The following is a 21,214-nucleotide window of genomic DNA, read 5'->3' on the forward strand; positions in this document are numbered from 1 at the left end:
TTATCCATCCGTCAGTTGATGGACATGTAGGCTCTTTCCACTCACCTTTTAAACGGTTCTCTGACCTGTGCTCTCATCTCCATCCTCCCATCCACCGCCCTATTTCATGTCTTTATCATTCCTTACCTGGACTAACGCAGAGCCTCTCAGAGGCCTCTCTGCCTCTCCATTCCCTCAGAGCCATCCTTCACATGGTTACCAGTGTGACCCCACTAAAATACAAACCTGACTTTGAACCTTCCCTGTTTGAAAATTTTTAGTGCCTTCAGCACTCAAAGAATGAGGTCCAAGATCTCCAATGCAGCATACAAATTTCTGCAGTGGTATTCTGCTGGCTTCCCATGTGAGGTATTTCTGGATGTCTTGATGTCTGGGGGACACCTCTAGCATGTTGTGCCCACATCCTGCAGTACCCATGGCAGCCCATACAATGAACTGTCCCACCCAAATTACAGTCCTTCCAGGCAGAAACTGTATGCACTTGGTAGACCTTACGTAACCTTACGTAAACATAAAATTTGGAGGATAGATAAATGGATGGATGACTGGATGAGATCAAAGGCTTTTCAAAGGGTGGTGTTTAGTCCAGGTGCCCGTAGTGTAGATAACCAAGTGCAAGCATTGTTTTATAGCTCAAGGAAGCAACAGCTGAAGTTAAGTTTCAGATCAGGTCCATCTGCCTTTAGTTCCAGCCATCTATTATACACAGCTCACTCTGTGACCTTAGCCTTCATTCACCAAATGCCTCTTTATAAAGTACCAGACAGCAACCCTGCATGGCCTCCCACTTACCCAAGTTGAAGACTGTGAGTCATGAAGAGCCTTTTGACAGGTACTTCTATCTGGCGACTTTGTGTCCAGTCTGCTCAGGAACTCCGCAGTTTTGCTAGCAGGGACACAAACGGGTGTTAGGGCCTTCATAAAAACAGAAATATCATTACTCATCGTGCCTCTGGATACTAGCCAAGACATTCATTGGGTGATGACTTAAAGTGTCCTGGGTAGAACAAAAGGTTAGTGTGAGAACAAGGTCGCGTAGAAAACCAAAATAAAACGCTACCATAAGACCACCTTGTTGAAGAACATTCATCTGAAAAGTATAAAATTAGGTTTGTGGCATGTGAAACTGGGATTTCATTTTTATCTCCTTGACATGGAGATAAATGCTCCCTCAGATTCTACAGTGTGGGATCCTAACTTCTCGTCTCAGTATTTAAAGCCTGACATTCAGACCGCACGATAGAGCCGTGGCACATTGGGTCCCCTGTGAGACCGCATTCCACGCTGGTTTCCTGTGGCCCTTCGCCCGCTTTCTCCTCTCGCTGCCCTCATGGCTTTGGCTGCTCTCGGGATACAGGCCCTCCAATCCTGTAACTCTTAACCACATATGGATCGTGGAGCCCCTATGGGATTCTGAAAGCAGTTATGGCCCCTTACACAGACACATGCACACAGACACACCTTCGCATTTGATTTGTACCTTCCATGGAAGGTAAGAAATGCTGCTGGCTCTGGCCTGCATTTCCGACATCTCTTGTTAGCTCAGAAAGATTGGCCGAGAAATAGCCTCAGTTTTAAGAAGGTCTTTGTTTTTCCCTTAAAAACCCCAAACCATCACCCCAATTTCTCCTCTCACCTATGTCAAGCAGAGAACACTAGAATTGTTCCCTAGACCTTATTTCAGTGACTTCCCCATTTGGCCTACCACTGATCTCCGTTTCTTTGTCCTTTCCCCATGTAATTTGTGGGATTTTTCCCCCCTTATTTCCGATGCACAACCAAATACTTCATTCATGGAGGCCTAATGCATATTGCACCAGCCTCTTGCAGCCCTCTCACTGCCTGCCTCCTTCCCTCAGTTATCCCCCTTCTTCCCCCCTGATATTTTAGTCCTCAACTTGTCAAGCACTTAAGATACGGACACCCAAAAACGCATCAATGGCCTGGTAAAAATAAATGGTATCCAGTGGAGGAAAATCAAAACAAGGAATTCAAAACTAAACAGGGATGCCAACATCACTTCAAATAATTACTTAGATAGAACATGGCATTTGAACAAGGTCAGAAGCTTGAGCTGGGAAAGGAAGAGCAAAAAGGTAAGCGACGTACATCACCCTGAGAAACATAAGGCTTCGGCACTGGAGACAAACAGCCTCTCCATTTGTCTAGGATTGCTTATCTTGCCCAGAATAGACAAGGAGACTAATGAAGTCTCAGAGCCTGGAAGCTGCCCCACTGTCTGGGGCTTTATGAAGTCATCAGTCAAAAGTGTTAAAAGAAGAGAGTTGCCAGAAGTTTGGATGAGATTTCTGAATATCCTGAGTTCAGACCTAGGAAAAGCGGCGAAAAAGAAACACTGCAATAAACAAGGAAAGAACCTCAGACCAAGTTGACGGGCAGCCCCACGTTGTGTTCTGACAGTGGCTTCTTACCTGCTGGTGCCAAGGACAAAACTGCCTGCATAGCCAACCACTAGCCATGGCCCTTCTACCAATTATCACTGCCCCACTTATGCCACAGGATTAAATCATAATGACAGGGCCACAGGACTGCCACAGGAATTCAAGTACAGGTCTGTGGAGAATGTGGATTATTCCCAAAGATGAACCATATTGACAAGCCACGTTCCAAGTTACTAAACTAACTGACTGGTATTTCTCAACTGTTAGTATAGGCCTAGGTATAGAATGTAATTTCCATATACTGACTAAACTGAACTGGGATACTTGTAGGCAATTATGGTCACATTTAATAAAAATAAAATACAGAAGAACCTTCTTGAGGGCAAAAGTGGGAGAATCTCAGAGTGCCTGGGTGGCTCAGTCGGTGAAGCATCCTACTTCAGCTCAGGTCATGATCTCATGGTCGGTGAGTTCGAGCCCCGCATCGGGCTCTGTGCTGACAGCTCAGGGCCTAGAGCTTGCTTCAGATTCTGTGTCTCCCTCTCTCTCTCTGCCCCTCTCCCCAGGAGAATCTCCTGGTGGGAAGTCCAACAAGACTGAGAACCCTGACGGCAGCACTAGGTCACCTTTCCCTTGGGAGTTTCTTGCTCTTTGTCATCCCTGTGACTCTGCCACCTGTAGAAGGGATGACCCTCTTTTGTTCATCATTCTGACATAAGCATAAATACAGGACTCCTTCCTTTACTCTACTCTGTGGAGTAGACTTAATTGGTTCATTAAGTCAGACTTGGTTTAGAAGATTTAGTTCACTCACATCCAACTTAAGATCTTCAAGGGTACTTTGTGTTTGTTGTTAGGGTGATTCCCATAGCTTATCCTAACCTCACTTCAATACAATTCAGATGCAGCAGGGACTGCTAAATGTCCATCAAATTCATGTTCTCTTATTCTAGTGACACAACTTGACTACATACCCTGGCCTCCCTTGCAGTGAAGGTTGGCCACGGGGTTGAGTCTTGACCAATAGACTGTGAAAGGAAGTGATGCACACCCCTTCCAGGACTAATTACAAACTTCTTACCCATGCACCTCCATATGTTTTTCTCTTTCTGGCTGGCTGGAGTAAAGACAACCCCCAGCACAAACCCAAAAGTTGTATATTGAAGGTAGGAGAGCCCATATGGCTTGGTGCCTGAATATCTGAGTGGAGAGGGCCTCCACCCAAACTTGTTCACCCATTCCTTAAATGAGCAAGAAGAAAACAACATAGTATTCAAACTATTCTATACTTTAAAGTCTGTCACAACCCCTAGACTACCCTAATAACACAACATAAGAAGTATGTACAACACAGCTAAGGAAACAATCAGCAAAACTAAAAGGCAACCGACAGAATGGGAGAAGATATTTGCAAAGGACATATCAGATAAAGGGTTAGTATCCAAAATCTATAAATAACTTATCAAACTCAACACCCAAAAGACAAATAATCCAGTGAAGAAATGGGCAAAAGACATGAATAGACACTTCTCCAAAGAAGACATCCAGATGGCCAACCGACACATGAAAAAAATGCTCCACATCACTCATCATCGGGGAAATACAAGTCAAAACCACAATGAGATACCACCTCACTCCTGTCAGAATGGCTCACATTAACAAGTCAGGCAACAACAGATGTTGGGGAGGATGCGGAGGAAAAGGATCTCTTTTGCATTGTTGGTGGGAATGCAAGCTGGTGCAGCCACTCTGGAAAACAGTATGGAGGTTCCTTAAAAAACTAAAATAGAACTACCCTATGACCCAGAAATTGCACTACTAGGTATTTATCCAAGGGATACAAGTATGCTGTTTTGAAGGACACATGCATCCCAATGTTTATAGCAGCACTATCAACAATGGTCAAAGTATGGAAAGAGCCCAAATGTCCATTGATGGATGAATGGATAAGGAAGATGTGGTGTGTGTGTATATATATATATACATATATGTATGTATATATGTATATATATATATATATATTACATATTATATATATATTACAATATGTATATATTGTAATACTCCATTGTGTATATGTGTGTATATATGTGTGTGTGTGTGTATGTGTGTACACACTTATATACACACATATACACAATGGAGTATTACCCAGCAATCAAAAAGAATGAAATCTTGCCATTTTCAACTACGTGGATGGAACTGGAGGGTATTGTGCTAAGTGAAATTAGTCAGTCAGAGAAAGACAAATATCATATGATTTCACTCATATGAGGACTTTAAGAGACAAAACAGATGAACATAAGGGAAGGGAAACAAAAATAATATAAAAACAGGGAGGGGGACAAAACAGAAGAGACTCATAAATATGGAGAACACACTGAGGGTTTTGGAGGGGTTGTGGGAGGGGGGCTGGGCTAAATGGGTAAGGGGCACTAAGGAATCTACTCCTGAAATCATTGTTGCACTATATGCTAATTTGGATGTAAATTAAAAACAAAAAGAAAGAAAAGAAATATGTACAAGAGAATCATTTCTCAATTAAGTGATCAATTCCAAAAGGGTAAGAGGCAGCCAAGAAGAGTTGAGGAAGATGAGAAACAAGGATTCTCAAGGATTCAGCTAAGCAGATATTTCAGAACCTTAGTCAGGGGAGGGGAAGGTGGGAAAGGGGCTTCATTCTGGAGCTGTCTTCCTGTTAGGCCTAGGAGCTACCCAGGCTCAGAGCATAAAAAAGCATGAACCTTCCAAATACTGGGGAGGGTGTCTTACAAAACTGGTCCTCTTATAAATTGCTAATGGAAGGGAAAATTGATGTTACCACTTCAGGGAGTAATTTGACAGTGCTTAGTAGAGATGAATATGTGCATAATGCCTAGGTACCAACTCTAGAGAAACTCTTGCATAGGTATTTAAAGACACCTGAACAGGGGCGCCTGGGTGGCGCAGTCGGTTAAGCGTCCGACTTCAGCCAGGTCACGATCTCGCGGTCCGTGAGTTCGAGCCCCGCGTCAGGCTCTGGGCTGATGGCTCGGAGCTTGGAGCCTGTTTCCGATGCTGTATCTCCCTCTCTCTCTGCCCCTCCCCCGTTCATGCTCTGTTTCTCTCTGTCCCAAAAATAAAAAATAAAAAACGTTGAAAAAAAAAATTTTTTTAAAGACACCTGAACAAGGTAATTTAATCCAGCACTGCTATAAGAGTCCCAGAGATAGAATTTAAAAAAGGGGGGGGGGGGGCGCCTGGGTGGCGCAGTCGGTTAAGCGTCCGACTTCAGCCAGGTCATGATCTCGTGGTCCGGGAGTTCGAGCCCCGCGTCAGGCTCTGGGCTGATGGCTCAGAGCCTGGAGCCTGTTTCCGATTCTGTGTCTCCCTCTCTCTCTGCCCCTCCCCCATTCATGCTCTGTCTCTCTCTGTCCCAAAAATAAATAAACGTTGAAAAAAAAAATTTAAAAAAAAAAATAAAAAAAATAAAAAATAAAATAAAAAAGGGGGGGGGGGGGCAGCACCTGGGTGGCTCAGTCAGTTAAGCATCTGACTTGGGCTCAGGTCCTGATCTCACAGCCCCGTATCAGGCTCTGTGCTAACAACTCAGAGCCTGGAGTCTGCTTAGGATTCTGTGTCTCCCTCCCTTTCTGCCCCCTTCCCTGCTAGTGCTCTGTCTCTCACTCTCAAAGATAAATAAAACATTAAAAAAAAAGAGAGAGAGAGAGTCCCAGAGATAGAAAGAAGATGTGGAGTGGGGTGAGGGGAAGATGAGAATGTAAAGGAAGAAGAGAATGAACTAGATCTACATCAAGAATCGATATGGTGAAATCTCAAAAAACAGTATCCAGTCGGGGCGCGGGGGGGAGGGGGGGAGGAGTTGTAAAGGTATGATACAGTGATCAAAGTATCTGAAGGACATAAAACAACAGTCTGTACCTTGTGTGGATTCACATATATGTAATAAAATTGGAACAATGTACATGATGAGAAAAAGAAAAGCAGCCCAAGATATTTAGGAACTGTTCTGACACAACTTAATCTCAATGTTATTACAAACTAATCCGATGTTTACAGGTAAGCCATGTTGTTCTACTGATGGACATAAATGGTCCCACAGAATATCCACTTTACCCAAGTAGACCTCACAAATTACCAAATATCCCCCATCTTGCTAAATGAATGCAGACTTCCTTACCAATTACAGTGTCATACTCATCTAGGCTGTCCTCCCTATAGGTAACATTTAGTGAGACATCCAATCACAGAATTGTCCCCACATGCTGACAACACACAATCTAGAGCAATCTCCTGCTTCTTTAGACCCTTCCCCAAATTACCTAACTGAAACCTAAATCCTCATCAGTTATTTCTAACACTCTTACTGAGATATCCCTCCATTTCTTACAGTGTGTGTTTTCCCTTTTTTCTTTTTTAGTTGTTTGTTTTTGAGAGAGAGAGAACACAGGTAGAAGAGAGGCAGAGAGGGGGCGAGGGGGAAGACACAGAATCAGAAGCAGGCTCCAGGCTCTGAGCTGTCAGCACAGAGCCAGACGTGGGGCTTGAACCTATGAGACATGAGACCATGACCTGAGCTGAAGTCTGACACTTAACCGACTGAGCCACCCAGGTGTCCCATGTTTTCCTTTTTTGTAATAAACCCATAATGTTCAACTACAGGTATGTCCCTGGTGGTCTTCTGCTGAAGGGCACTGACAAATGTTACACACCAGAACACTGTTGCTGTTAGAGAAAAAATGGAGGGAAGGGATGAGAGTGAAAGGGTAACTAACACTTTAGCCATCACTATGCCATTTAATTTCTTTTTTAAAAATGAAACAAATGTAGGCAAAATCGTAAGTGTGACCTTAGTGATTGACACATATTTTCTGTGATTTTGCAATGCTTCTCAAAGAGAGAAAAAGCATACACACTATTGTGGTGCTTATGGGGAAAAGTTTTGCAGATGCCATTCTGGATTCCTTAGAGCAATAATTTCCAAAATGCCACCAGGAAGACCCACGTGTGGCTGACACCATAAGAATCATCTACGCTGCTTCTTGTCAAGCCCTGGACTCAAGACTTAAACTTTCCAATTCAGCATGTCTGGTATCGGATCCGGGAACCCGTGTTTCTCAAAAGCACCCCTGGTGATCTTGAGATCTACTATAGAGGTACCGATGGGTATTTAACATGCGTAATTCTCTGAGGTCCACAGGATTCTGACTTAATGATTAAATCATGCTATCACACACATTTGGAAACACAATCTTAGCGTGTCTTAGGAATCCTTCTCTAGGAGGACTAACAATACATTCTTCCTGTCTTTCACAATAGCTTCACAAACCTGAACTTGGCCACTGTGAGGTTTAGGTGAGCAAGTAATCATTCTTACATTCACATATGCATTTGCGCCAGCAACAAATTCTTCCTCAGTCTCTGCTTTGTGCTTAGTAATATGGGTTATCGAATAAACTAAACAGAGATGGTTTTGACTGAGTCAGTTTCATATAAGTCGGTGTGAACAAAAAACATTCATATACTTATAAGCACTCAAAGCTAAAATCAGTGGGGAAAAGTTTGAGGATAACAGGATATTAGAATAGTCTTAAAGTATTTCCCCCAACTACAAAATATCAATTACAAAGGGAAAAAAACAATTAACTTTACAGTGGAGACCACCCTGACCAAATAATGAAAGTTAGTATCACCAGTAATGAGGACATCAACATCATATACCCTCTTGATAGGATGCTCCAAGGACACAGGATCACCTCTTAGTATTCTGAAAATTAAAACCTCAATCTTATCATAAGAAAATATCAGATAAACCCAAATTAGAGGTACCTTCTACAAAGTAACTAACCAGTACTGACTGAAAGTGTCAAGGTCATGAAACATAAGGCAAAAATGAGGCACTGTCACAGACTAGAGGAAACTAAATAGTCATGACCACTAATTATATTATGTGATCCTGAATCAGATCCTAAAACAGAAAAAAGAACATTGTGGAGAAACTGGTGAAATTCTAATAAAGCCTGTAGTTTATTGTGTCAATCTTAATTGCCTAGTTTGATAAATGCACTATGGTTTATACAAGATCTTAACATTAGGGGAAGCTAGAAAGTCTCAGTGCAAAACTCTGTACTATTTTTGTAACCTTTCTCTAAGCTGAAAATTATTTCAAAAGAAAAAAAAAAAGGAATCTCCCTCAGCTCTCTTCCTTACCTGAAACCAAGAGAAGACAAAACCTAAAGACAGCATTTGCCTCCGAGTTCCCTAAATGGAGGCATCTTATTTCTCATACATTTTCCTCAGTGCCTGGAGGGCGGGGGGGGGGGGGGGGGGGGGACAAAGGCCTCTTCTTTGCTCCTCACGTTACTTCAGACAATTACTTCTCCCTCCATCACTTGCAAAAAAAAAAAAAAAAAAGTATGTTCCGGTTAGTGCCCTTGACATCAGTATACGCTACGTTCTTCTCCCCTCTTTGCTATTACACACTCCAAACCTTCTGGTCCGAAGCATCTCTCATTCATCACGACCAGGCTTCCTCCCTATCTCAACTACTGTTGGAGACATGGATGTCCCGGATCTCCTCCTTGCCTTCCAGTTCCCAGGCTCCACTTTTTATTTTCTCATCTCCAACACCTCTTCAGTCTGCCTCAGCCACACTCCTAGAGTCCTACCCTAAACTCTACCGTCATGAACAAGTATCCTCCCTCCAACAGAAGAACTGACAAACACCACTCTTGGACAGAACTTTCCATCATTCCGTGTTCTTGGCACAAACATCGTCACTACAACAATTTTCTCCCCGGTTTGGGATTTCCAAGCCATCATTCCTCCCTTTTTCTCACCATCAGTTCCTACCCATCTCTATTTATTGTGCAGCTTAGAGCCCACAGTGCATTTTTACAATCTTTCCTTTACAAATGTCTTTGACTCTCTAAGATAAAGCCGACCATCTGCTTTCTCTGCATGGGCACCAGAGCAAGTGAATCAAACTTGGGGAAAAATAACCTACCAGGTGTTTGGGGATGGTAGACATGGAGGAGAATGGGGGCAGAGGTGTAGACAGGCTTCACATGAAATTCATGAACACGGACATCACTCTGATCAGAGCCAACACCAACTCCTGCCTGGACTACCTCCGTAACGTTGTCTCTAGCTTCTCCATTTCCATTCTTGCCTCCTCAAATCTATTCTTGACACAGCAAGCAGTAATCACTTCTTTAAAAACAATAAAACAGCTTCTGAAGGTTTGCTCCTGTAGCTTAAATAAAACCCAAACTATGTGCCATGGCTTGCATGATCTCTCTGGCTCCTATCAATCTTGTCAACTTCATGATCTCTCTTCCCCCACTTCAACCCAAATATATCAGCTTCCTTTCCGAATATACTGGGTGCTGCTCCCGCAGCCTAGGACCCACTTCCCTGGTTCTCAGCAGGACTCGTTCCTTTCTCATCCCTCCACTCAACTGTCATTTTCTCAGAGATGCAGGTCTTCCCTACATTCTCCCCTCCCAGTTTCAGTATTCTTGATCACTGGTAGAGATCATTATCTTCCCCTATGTTCTCTCATAGGAATTATAGTCTATTATCCTGGTATACTCTTTGGTCATCTGGTTTATTATCTGAATTTCCACACTTGGTCATGGGGCTAGATTTGCTTTATTCATCATACGTGTCTAGAACCTAGTAACCTAGTATAGTGCTTGATCTATACCAGGTGCTCACAGTTGAATACATGAAAGCCCATTGCCTAATGCTAGATACTATCAATACATTTACATTTTGGCCAGTGTCAAAATAAAATTTTTTATGTTTCTCTGATCATCAGTGAGGCCAAATATTTTTATCGATTTTATATCTCTTGTCTTTGAACTGCTAGTTCAAGCCATTTGTCAATTTTTCTAGAGTTGTCTTTTTCCTACTAATTTATAAGAGTTCTTTGTGAAATTAAGCCTTTGTCCATTACTCTTGAGGCAAATATTTTCTCCTAGACTCACTTGTAATACTGTTGACTATTGTCACCTACCACAATTTTTTCCTGCAGTCAAATCTGTATTTTTCCTTATGGCTTCTGAGTTATGTGTGTGACTTATGATTTAGGGGGTAGAATCTCCTTTCCAAAAACATTCTTCATCATATTCTAATTGTGTTGGCTCAATACAATTTGTCAAATTGTCTTTTTGACACTGATTTGAAAGGATACTTTTATCAATAGCTGAAGTCCTAAATACCAAATGCCCTTATATTCATGGGCCTACTTCTAGATTCTTTCACTGAATAGATTTATTATAATGTCAATAACACTTTATTACTACCATACTTTTATATTAATACACGTGATACATGGTACAACAAGCCTCTCCCAACTCCATTCAATTTCTCTCTTTCAAGTGTATCGTTTTTTTTTTAGTATTTTCTCTTTAAACTTGATTTATCAAATTCCACAAAGGGTCCTGTTCAGGAGAACTATCTTTATAATACTGACTTTTTTTTTTCCTTCTAGAGTTAATGGTCTACATTTATTTTCATCTTCTTTTAGGTATCTTATGTAGGATCTATCTATTCGACTCACCTGTTTTACAGTAGATGATTATTTTAAGTGGGCTTTTTCTTTAATTATATTTTTTAATGAGCTTTTGATGGTATAGAAGATAGACAAATATTTGCATATTAGCTTTAGATTCATTCATGTTAGTTGAACTGTTAGTATTAGGTCCAGTAATTTTTTGGTTGATCCCTTCGGGATGGTTTAGACGGATAATCAGAGACACTGATCTCTTTCTTTGCAATATTTAGATTATTTCTTTGTTAAAAATAGAAACAGTCTCTAGTTACAGGGCAGTAATAACAAGCATTCTCATCACCCTGTTCCAGACTTCACTGGAAAAGCTGGCTTCTTTCTTAGGATTTCAAATGAAATCTAACACCTTCCTTGAAGGTTTAGTAGAACTCACTGAAAAAACAAAACCAGAACAAAACCAAAACCCAATTGGGCTTTTTTTTTAGGTAAAAGCCAAACTGTATTTTCTCTTCCACTTCTAGTTATTACTCTATTCAGGCTTCAAGTCTAGTCATGTATATTTTCCCCAGGAAATAAATGAGGAAATCTGGGTGACAAAAAATTAACAATTAGAAGTAGGATAATTAGGAGTATTTTGCTCTTCCAGAATTCTGGTTGTACTTCCTTTCTTATCCTTGGGGATCTTCTTTTTTTATTTTTAAGTCAGACAAGTTCAAAATCGGCCTGAAATTTTATAAGAATTTTTTTAAAAAAGCAAAAAACTAGTTTTGGGGTTAATTTACAGATGATAAATTCATTTTCTACATCATTAAAACAAATATGGGGGGTGGGGGTACCTCGGTGGCTCAGTCAGTTAAGCATCTGACTCTTGATTTCAGCTCGGGTCATGATCTCATGGTTCCTGAGACTGAGCCCCGCGTAGGGTTCTGTGCTGACAGCACGGAACCTGCTTGGGATTCCCTTTCCCTCTCTTTCTGCCCCTTCCTTACTTGCACATGTGCTCTCTCTCAAAATAAATAAACATTTTAAAACTTTTTTTCCTGTATTATCCTTCCTTCTACCTACTTGTACTTATTTTATTGTTCTATTACTATGTTAATACGATGTTTAGTTTGTTTGTTTCTGTTTTTACTAAATGCTTTTAAAACTATTTTCTAAATAATTTTATAGCCACATTCTATAGATTTATATAATACAGGATACTTTAAAACTTGTATTCTTTTATCCCCAAGTAATTTGTAATTTCAGTTTTGGTTTCAATTTGTACCCTAACAGTCATTCAGAAAAGTGATTAGAAAAACATTTATGTGAATAGACATGAAATTTCTTTTTTTTGCTTATTTGAGTAATCCCTATACCCAATATGGGTCTCAAACTCCTGACCCCGAGATCAAGAGTCACATGTTCCTCCAGCTGAGCCAGCCAGACGCCCCTGACATTAACATTTCTTATTGCTTAATTTATGATTTTATTACATTTTCCTTAGGAATGGTGGTTCTCTAGGATTTGGGAGTACTGGGGGGATTTTCTGAGAAACTCTGAAACCTTAGTGAAGGCCAATTGTAGTTACGTCAATATTTGTAAAGATTTTGTATTTTCATAAACTAGGTACAACACTTTATAACTGTCTATATAATCATACTGATTATTATTCAAATCTTCTATTCCTTATATCATTTTTTGGTTCACATGATCTGCTAATTTCAATGGAGAATTAGTTAAAAAGGAAAATTTGAGGCCCTTCGGTGGCTCAGTCAGTTAAGCGTCCAACTCTTGATTTCGGCTCAGGTCATGATTTTGCGGTTCATGAGTTCAGGCCCTGCATCGGGCTCTGTGGGCTCAGCACAGAGCCTGCTTGGGATTCTCTGTCTCCTCTCTCTCTGCCCCTCCCCCGCTTATGTTTGCTCACTCTCAAAAATAAACTTAAAAAAAAAGAGGAGAAGGTGACAAATCCATTATCTATATTACAGACTTTAGCAGTTTGTTTTATAGGTTTCAAATTGATAAAGACCTATTATTCACATTATCTTTTGGCTGACATATTTTATCTCTATAAAATACTCTTCATCCTGTTGAATGCTTTTCACCTTGAATTTAATTTTGTCTCCTATTAACAGTGATATTAATTAATCTGCCTTCTATTGTTAGCATTTATGGTTATACTTTCCATTCCTTTATTTTCATCTCTTTTGTTTTATGGCATCTCTTAAAGTAGCAGATAGCTAGAATTTCATCTTTTTATGCCACCCAAGAGTATTTCTTTTAATAAGGAGATTTGGCATGTATACCTTTTCTGTGATTGCTGACTTGTTCATAGTTCTTCCTCTTTTCTGCCTTATGTTACAATGATCAAACTTTCGTTGTATTCATTGTATTTCACTGTATTTTTTCACCTGTTTTTATGTTATATTTCCTATATCCCATATAATGAAACACATAAAACACAAATTAGTCTTCTATCAATATGCGGAATTCACGAGCCTTCACTCGTACAAAGAAAAAAACACTCAACGTTACTTCCTATCTCCTCTTCCTTGTGCCTCTTCTAGCACTAAAATCCTCTATATTAATTTGATCATGCTTATTCTTAATTTTTAGAAAAAAGAAAAGTCTATCACATACCTGACTATACATGTCACTATATTCTTTGTTCACAACTGTTCTAATACCTACTCCCTTCCTTTTTCTTGGATTCATTCTTTGGTTGGAGTTCATTTGGTGTTAATTTTTTTTTCCAGTAAGGATCTTAGAACTCACACAGAAGTGATAAAGTTGGCTCTGCAGCCAGCTTTTCTGAAGGGTGGAGGGGAGGTGCACACATATCCCCCCAGGTATACCAGGTCACAGTGATGAGATAACTAAGGGAAACTAGTTTATAAAAAAGACATTAGTCAACTCTCACCTTTTACTAACTATTAATTACATATTGCGAAAGCTAGAAGCTGTCCCTGACATCCAGGAGCTAGTCTAGCACTCAGAGCTAGGCCTTGGTGTTCTCCTGGTGAAAGCAATTCACACAGTATCAACATCAAAAGAGTCACCCTGGGGCTGTGATGGATATTGACAAAAATAAGACCCCCTCATTAACATGTCTGAGCAAAAAAAAGATACGCGAACCTGTCTAAACCACCAAAGTGACCAGACACCCCCAAATTCCTACCTGATTTGTGTGACAGTGCTTCTTTATCAATTACATTACAATTGCAATTAACCACTCAGGTCTTCCCTCCTTTTAAATAAAATAAAGATACCTAATCACAATCACCCCTGCCTCCTGATAACGTTCAACCCAGGATGAAGCCCCGTTTCCGCAAAGTCTCCTGCAGTCACCTGACACAGGCCCAAATCTTAGCATGTTCTGACATCTTCTTACCAAGGTGGCCCACAGTTCCCCCAAGATGCAGCTAAGAAGTTTAGAATTCATTTTATAAGCAATGGGAAATAATACCCTTTTAGAATAGGGTAGTGACATGATGAAAGCCGTGCTTCAGCAAATGAAATCCAACAAAACATGTAAGATAACTGAAAGAAAAAGACAGTTGGTGAAGACAGCAATGAAGCCATTCGAGTATGCCAGGGGATGACAAGGAGACAGAAGCCATAAGGCAAGTGGAATGTGAGGAATACCTGTTGGAAGGTGGTGGCAGTGGGAATGAAAAAGTTAATGTGTGCTGGGACATCCACAGGAAGAACGGATAGTGATAGAAATATTGATACGGTCTTAACCATCAGCATGATTTAACATTCAGTAGGCAAGGATTCTCTCAGATCAGATTTCCCATAAAATATTCAGTCTTATTCTGAACAAAATAGATAGGGAATTTTTGTATCTATAAGTTCACTTCATTAGCATAAGATAGAAAGTTATGAATAGGATGACTTTCAATTCACCTTACTTGGATTATAAAATGTGAAGTTGGATTTAAGCCTACCATATGGATAAGGGATCGATTTAGCCCTTAAGTGTCTTTTGCAAGCTCCCATGAAGGGCATTAGAAGTTTTGTGAGCACATTAGAAGGCAAACTTGGGGCCTAAGTGTGCATATTCAGCAGACCTGCCTAGATCCTCCATTCTTAGAAAGCTAAAATAGATGAAGATGTGCCTCTTAGGACCTAATCACACTATTATTCAAATGGAAATAAAAGAGATGCACGGTTCCGATGGTGGAAATGAAGTAAACTTCCCAACATTTCAATCGACAGGCTGAGCTCAAGGTAGTGCTTGGCAGTTGAGGAATAGGAAGGTCCTGTTTTGGAATGAGCTTGGTTCCAAGAGCTTTTTCAACTAGTTTTTTAAAGAACTAAGCATCCCCCTCCCCCCCCCCCCCCCCCCCCGCCCCATCCCCTAGAAATATTGGAAACAGTACGTAGGAGCAGAGCACTGCCTGGAAAGATCACAAAAACCCACATACCCTACAGTAAGTTTAAGTGTGGTACTAACCCAGTGTTGGGACTGGAAAAGGATAGCATTCATCTACGATGAAAATCAGAGAAAGTCAACTTATTTCCTCAGTTTTTCTTTCACCTACCCTAGGCAAAATGTACATCTTGGTAGAAGGAAAGAGAAGTCAACACTGGCCAAATCTTGCTCTCTGAACTGAACTTTACCCCCCCCCCTTAACTCCAGGGCTTATCACCCCCCACCCTAGCCAGATATTCCTGACCTTCCAACTATATCATGCCTCTCAATGACCTATTTTCCCCAGCCCCCCTGGACCCCCAAATCTCAAGACCAAGATTTGGCTGCATCACTTATGGTCTTAGGGACTTCAGGTAATTTACTCAACCCTCCATCTGTAAAATGAGGAGGATATACCCCTCATAGGGCTGATCTGAAAGTTAGATTAAAAAATGCATATAATAGGGGCGCCTGGGTGGCTCAGTCGGTTAAGCGTCTGACTTCGGCTCAGGTCACGATCTCGCGGTCCATGAATTCGAGCCCCGCGTCGGGCTCTGTGCTGACTGCTCAGAGCCTGGAGCCTGTTTCAGATTCTGTGTCTCCCTCTCTCTCTGACCCTCCCCCATTCATGCTCTGTCTCTCTCTGTCTCAAAAATAAATAAACGTTAAAAAAAAAATTAAAAAATAAATAAATAAAAAATAAAAAATGCATATAATATACCTAATACTCCTGATACTCTAGAGGCTCTCAGCAATACAGCAGCTTTTATTATTATTTTGCTTATTTCAAAGAGCCAAGCATTTTGTATTTAAAAAAAAACTGTGCAAATGTATAATCTATTACATTAAATGGTTATTAGATATGAATTAACATTTCAAATGTTTGGAAGATACCCAATTGTTAGCTCTCCAGCATATCCTTAAAAGAACCTTGTTTTTTCCTAAGACCCACACACAAAATGTATCCCATTGCTCCCACCCTATGTGAGCCCCCACCACTGGTTAAATAGGCTCAAAATTCAAACTTGTCTTTATATCTATGTAAAAAACATAATTAGAAAAACGACTAGAACCCCCCAAATCAGCTACCATTCAAATTTTTAAATGTGGAGATGTATTTACTCTGTGTTTTTAAATCACCTATATCCCAATGTCCTCCCTTTGATATGTTTTAAAAAGCACAATCAAAAGTTTATTAACTATCACCTCAAACCCTCAAATCCACCAGTAATAATGATTAATAGAAAAGGCCTTCCTGAAAAGTGCCACATTTGACTTTTTATAGATAGTTACAGAGAGTAAAAATAATGGGGGAAACTACACCAAGGTTAGAGGCCTATTTTTGCCCTTTGCTTTTCATGCTCAAGAATCCTAGAACTAATTCTAAATTGTGAAATGAATCTGTCCCCAGCCAGAGTAGCAGACTTAATGCACCATTAATCTGGTCTGCTCTCAGCTGCCAATTGAAATAGTCACAGTCCTTCGATTTTTAAGGAAAAGACAGTACTGCAGAAGTACATTCCAGAGGTCTTTTCACAAAGGCCATCCTGTGTGCTCCATCTGCACACGCAATCTGCTTGTGTATTTCCAGCCAGCTTGCATGGGCAGATTAATGCGTACAATTAGAAAGCAACCTCACAGGCATTCAATAAACTGCCTTCATTATTACACTCAGGAGAGTCCCTTTGGATGTCAATAAAAGCCTAGTTTTCTGCCTGTTAGCTAAATAATTGACAACACTAAAAATAATCAGAAGCAAATGAACGAAGTCAGGAATAAGGTGTTAAGAAAGAGCACATTAAGATTCTCATGGTGGCGCCCCAGGATACTATCGTGAGCTTTTTCTCCAGCAGCTTAGATTTATAGTCTGCTCAAGTCCATGGATGCACTCCTCTACAACACACACACACACACACACACACACACATACACACACACATACCACCATTCCTGGTCTGCTATTTGAACCACATATCACAGCATGCTGAAACTAGCAAGGACATGAGGTATTGACGGGTTTCAAAGAATTTTAGCTGTGTTCTATTTTGCGTTCCTTGGTTTGACAGCTTCAGGATAATGTAAATTTTTTGGTGGGGGAAGGGCGCATTGGGGAATGGAGAGTAGCCTGGTTGGTCTGGAGAAATCTTTGTGCTATTAAAATTCTAACAGTTTAGGGCGCCTGGGTGGCTCAGACGGCTGAGCGTTCAACTTCAGCTCAAGTCATGATCTCACAGTTCGTGGGTTTGAGCCCCACCTCAGGCTCTGTGCTGACAGCTCAGAGCCTGGAGCCTGCTTCACATTCTGTGTCTCCCTCTCTCTCTGCCCCTCCCCCACTCACGCTCTGTCTCACTCTGTTTCTCAAAAATAAATAATAAATGTAAAAAAAATTTAAAAAACAATCCTAACAGTTCTTCTAGGCAATTTTTGTACCATAAAAAATCGATTATAAGAAGGTATGATAAAGGCTTGTTATACAGAGGGTCCATGTTTTCCAAGGAGTCCCTTTCATATTTCTAGCTATATAATGATCATTCATTTCATGAGCTATTAGTCTTTTAATTTCAAAAGTAGATCAAAACAAAATACTCTTAAAAAAAAAAACCCCTCACATATATTTTTTATGTTTCTCAATACGCTTTAAAAATCAATTTGAGATACTTCTCATTTTTACTCAACTCCTTTTTCCTGGTTAACTGGGACTTTCATGATAAGCAGAAGAAAGAGCAAGAGTGAAATGTGCGTGTAATTGAATTCAGCTCCACTGATGGTATAGGAGGCGGCTAAGGGTAAAAATTTTTCTTCAGAGAAAAAGGGTGATTGATCTCCAGTGTTTAGTAAAACACACCTCAAGAAGCTGGAAGACAGGGCGTCTGGGTGGCTCAATCAGTTAAGCGTCCGACTTCAGCTCGGGTCATGATCTCACAGTTCGTGAGTTTGAGCCCCGCACGGGTATCTCTGCTGCCAGAGCAGAACCTGCTTTGGATCCTTTGTCTCCCTCTCTCTGCCCCTCCCCTGTGCACACATGAGGTAGGGGGAAGGGGGGGTTCTCTCTCTCTCTCCCCCTTCCCCTCTCCCTCTTTCCACCTCTCTGTCTCTCAAAAATAAAAAATAAAACAAGCTGGACTATGAAAGAAAGGTGACTGAGTATCACAACCTCCCATGTCCTTTCAGACTCTGAGAACCTCTTATTCTCCACTTTACCATGTTTAAAACTCTCCAGAGAATGGGTTTGTTCAACTTCCTTGTCCTGTACTTAAGACCCCTCGTTGGCAAGCAGGCCTTCCCTTCTCCAACCTAAAACTAGAATGACACGGGGATAAATACATTTGTTCTTATTGTGTCTCTAGGCTACAACTGTACCCTTATTTCCTTCAACTCCTCTGGTTGGCCTAGAAATACACTCATCCATCCTCTAAGCAATGAAGGGAAAGGCAATAATATACCCTTAATCTATTGCCTCCCTCCTGCCAGCTCTAAGACAGTTCATCTTTCCTGGTATTTAGCTTCCCACCAGCTCCCTCACTCCCATGCCTATCTTAGAAGAACAGCGGGGAAAGACACGCTATGGAATCAATGACTCAGATGAGGGCAATGCCTATATTAACTTTAAAAAGATGACGTTACTCATTGGCACTTGTACCCAACCCACCCCATCTCCCATTTTGTGGCCTGGGTAGCAGAGGCCAAGTAACCTAATTTGCCAAGAAGCAAAGTAAAGCACTGAGAAACTTCTTCCCACTCCTCTCTCTGAGACTCAAAGCAAGGAGGAGCTGCTTAGGATAGAGGCAGGATAATTGTGGCGGAAGGAGAAAACCAGAGGACCCTGTACTTAGAAGAGCAACACGCATTAGGGCGTCACATATGCTCACCTCCACATTAGAATGATCTGAAATTCTGAAAATGAAATAACAGAAAAGAGAGAACAGGAGGAAGTCAGATGATAATCCATCTGAAAGTGGAAGCCAGTTGCTAATTCTGGGTGGGACCAGAATCACTATCCAGTCTCTACAAAATATAAGTTGGCTGATCCATTCAACAAGGACTCCTGTAAGTTTCATTTCTGTCTCCATAGAATTCAGGCACTTTTAAGCCATTTATGTAAACTATTTTATTTCATCCTTACAAATGGCCTATGGGAGAGATACTGGCATCCCTATGTTTTTATTTTTTATTTTATTTTTTATTTATTTATTTTTAATATATGAAATTTATTGTCAAATTGGTTTCCATACAACACCCAGTGCTCATCCCAAAAGATGCCCTCTTCAATGCCCATCACCTCCCCTCCCCTCCTTCATACCCCCCATCAACCCTCAGTTTGTTCTCAGTTTTTAAGAGTCTCTTACGCTTTGGCTCTCTCCCACTCTAACCTCTTTTTTTTTTCCTTCCCCTCCCCCATGGGTTTCTGTTAAGTTTCTCAGGATCCACATAAGAGTGAAAACATATGGTATTTGTCTTTCTCTGTATGGCTTATTTCACTTAGCAACACACTCTCCAGTTCCATCCACGTTGCTACAAAGGGCCATATTTCATTCTTTCTCATTGCCACGTAGTACTCCATTGTGTATATAAATCACAATTTCTTTATCCATTCATCAGTTGATGGACATTTAGGCTTTTCCCACAATTTGGCTATTGTTGAGAGTGCTTCTTTTCAAATATTATCTTCCTTATATCAGTGTTTTGAAAGTCAACATAATCAGAAGTACCTTGGATTGCCAAAGAATCAGCCCTCCAAGTTATTTAGAATCAAGGATTTCTCAAATTTAGCAGTATTATTTCAAATCGATGAAGAATACTCTGGTGAGTACAGAGGTATCCAACCTCAAACCTTACATAATGACAGAGTTCAATGACATAATTAATATAACAGCCCATAATCCAAAGCAGAGGTCTTGGAAAGTTACCTAGAATTCAAAAGCAGAGTAAACAATGTCTTAAAGGTACAAAGTTCTGAAGATACAAACTTACTACTGCTGGTGCTCTCTAAATGCTTCTCTTCTGAGGTTTTCTTGAAGTCTTTTTTTCTCCTCTAGTTTATTGCTCTGAAATTGCAAGTATCAAAATGCAATCTATTAGGGAAACTTGAGGCAGAATCGTGGTATTAAAGTTATCCAAGGTCCCAAATCCTTAGGTTCAAGTGGCCTCAGTTATTCAATTTGGTACCTACCAGGGCTTCCAAGATGTGCCCTTTTTTCTTTTTCTTTTTCTTTTTTTTTAATATGAAATTTATTGTCAAATTGGTTTCCATACAGCACCCAGTGCTCATCCCCACAGATGCCCTCCTCCACACCTATCACCCACTTTCCCCTCCCTCCCACTCCTCTTGCCCCATTAACCCTCAGTTTATTCTCAGTTTTTAAGAGTCTCTTACGGTTTGCTCCCAGATGTGCTCTTTCAACCCACGGTCACTATTTACTGAAAGTGAGGAGTCCCAAGTTCCTTCCATGGTTCCCCTCTCCCAAATTGATTGTTATAATCGCAGAATCAGTATTCACATTTTTATTCTTTACTTCAAATGATAGCAACATTTATATTTTAAGAAGTGTTTTCAAGATGTTTTAAGGGAGACATGAAATTTCCACACCAAGTATGTTAAATGAAAATTATAAGCAATGGTTAAGTAGTTCATAAAAAATTTATACATATAAACCCACATCCCACTAAAGCATTCGGAAAAAGATTTTCAGTAAGCCAACTCAAGTCCCTTCTGACTCAGAATCATATACTTAAAGCTGTTGAGAGACTGAACAGCAAATGTCATAAAAAATGGAATGGAAAAGAGTTCTTTTTTTTTAATTAGTTGTTTGGAGAATCTAGAAACAAAGGACTTCATATTTGAGATTACAGTCACCAAGGCTCTGGCATATTTTAATCCAATTTAAATAATCCTGGAGC

General features: G+C 40.5%; 1 protein-coding gene across 3 annotated transcripts in view; it reads right to left on the reverse strand.

Moving 5' to 3' along the window:
* Window positions 1–21,214, reverse strand: part of EPSTI1 (epithelial stromal interaction 1) — a 99,310-nt gene that overhangs the window by 45,691 nt on the left and 32,405 nt on the right. For all 3 annotated transcript variants that reach the window (XM_086711544.1, XM_086711537.1, XM_025924354.2), the window contains exons 6-7: window positions 20,288–20,361; window positions 793–886 (exon numbers count right to left, since the gene is read on the reverse strand). In XM_086711544.1, the coding sequence (XP_086567670.1) occupies window positions 793–886; window positions 20,288–20,361 (168 nt within the window). The remainder of the gene's footprint in view (window positions 1–792; window positions 887–20,287; window positions 20,362–21,214) is intronic.

This window comes from Puma concolor, chromosome A1 (genome assembly GCF_028749965.1).
Source record: "Puma concolor isolate L17-30 chromosome A1, mPumCon1.1.hap2, whole genome shotgun sequence".
In the NCBI taxonomy this organism is placed as follows: Eukaryota; Metazoa; Chordata; class Mammalia; order Carnivora; family Felidae; genus Puma; species Puma concolor.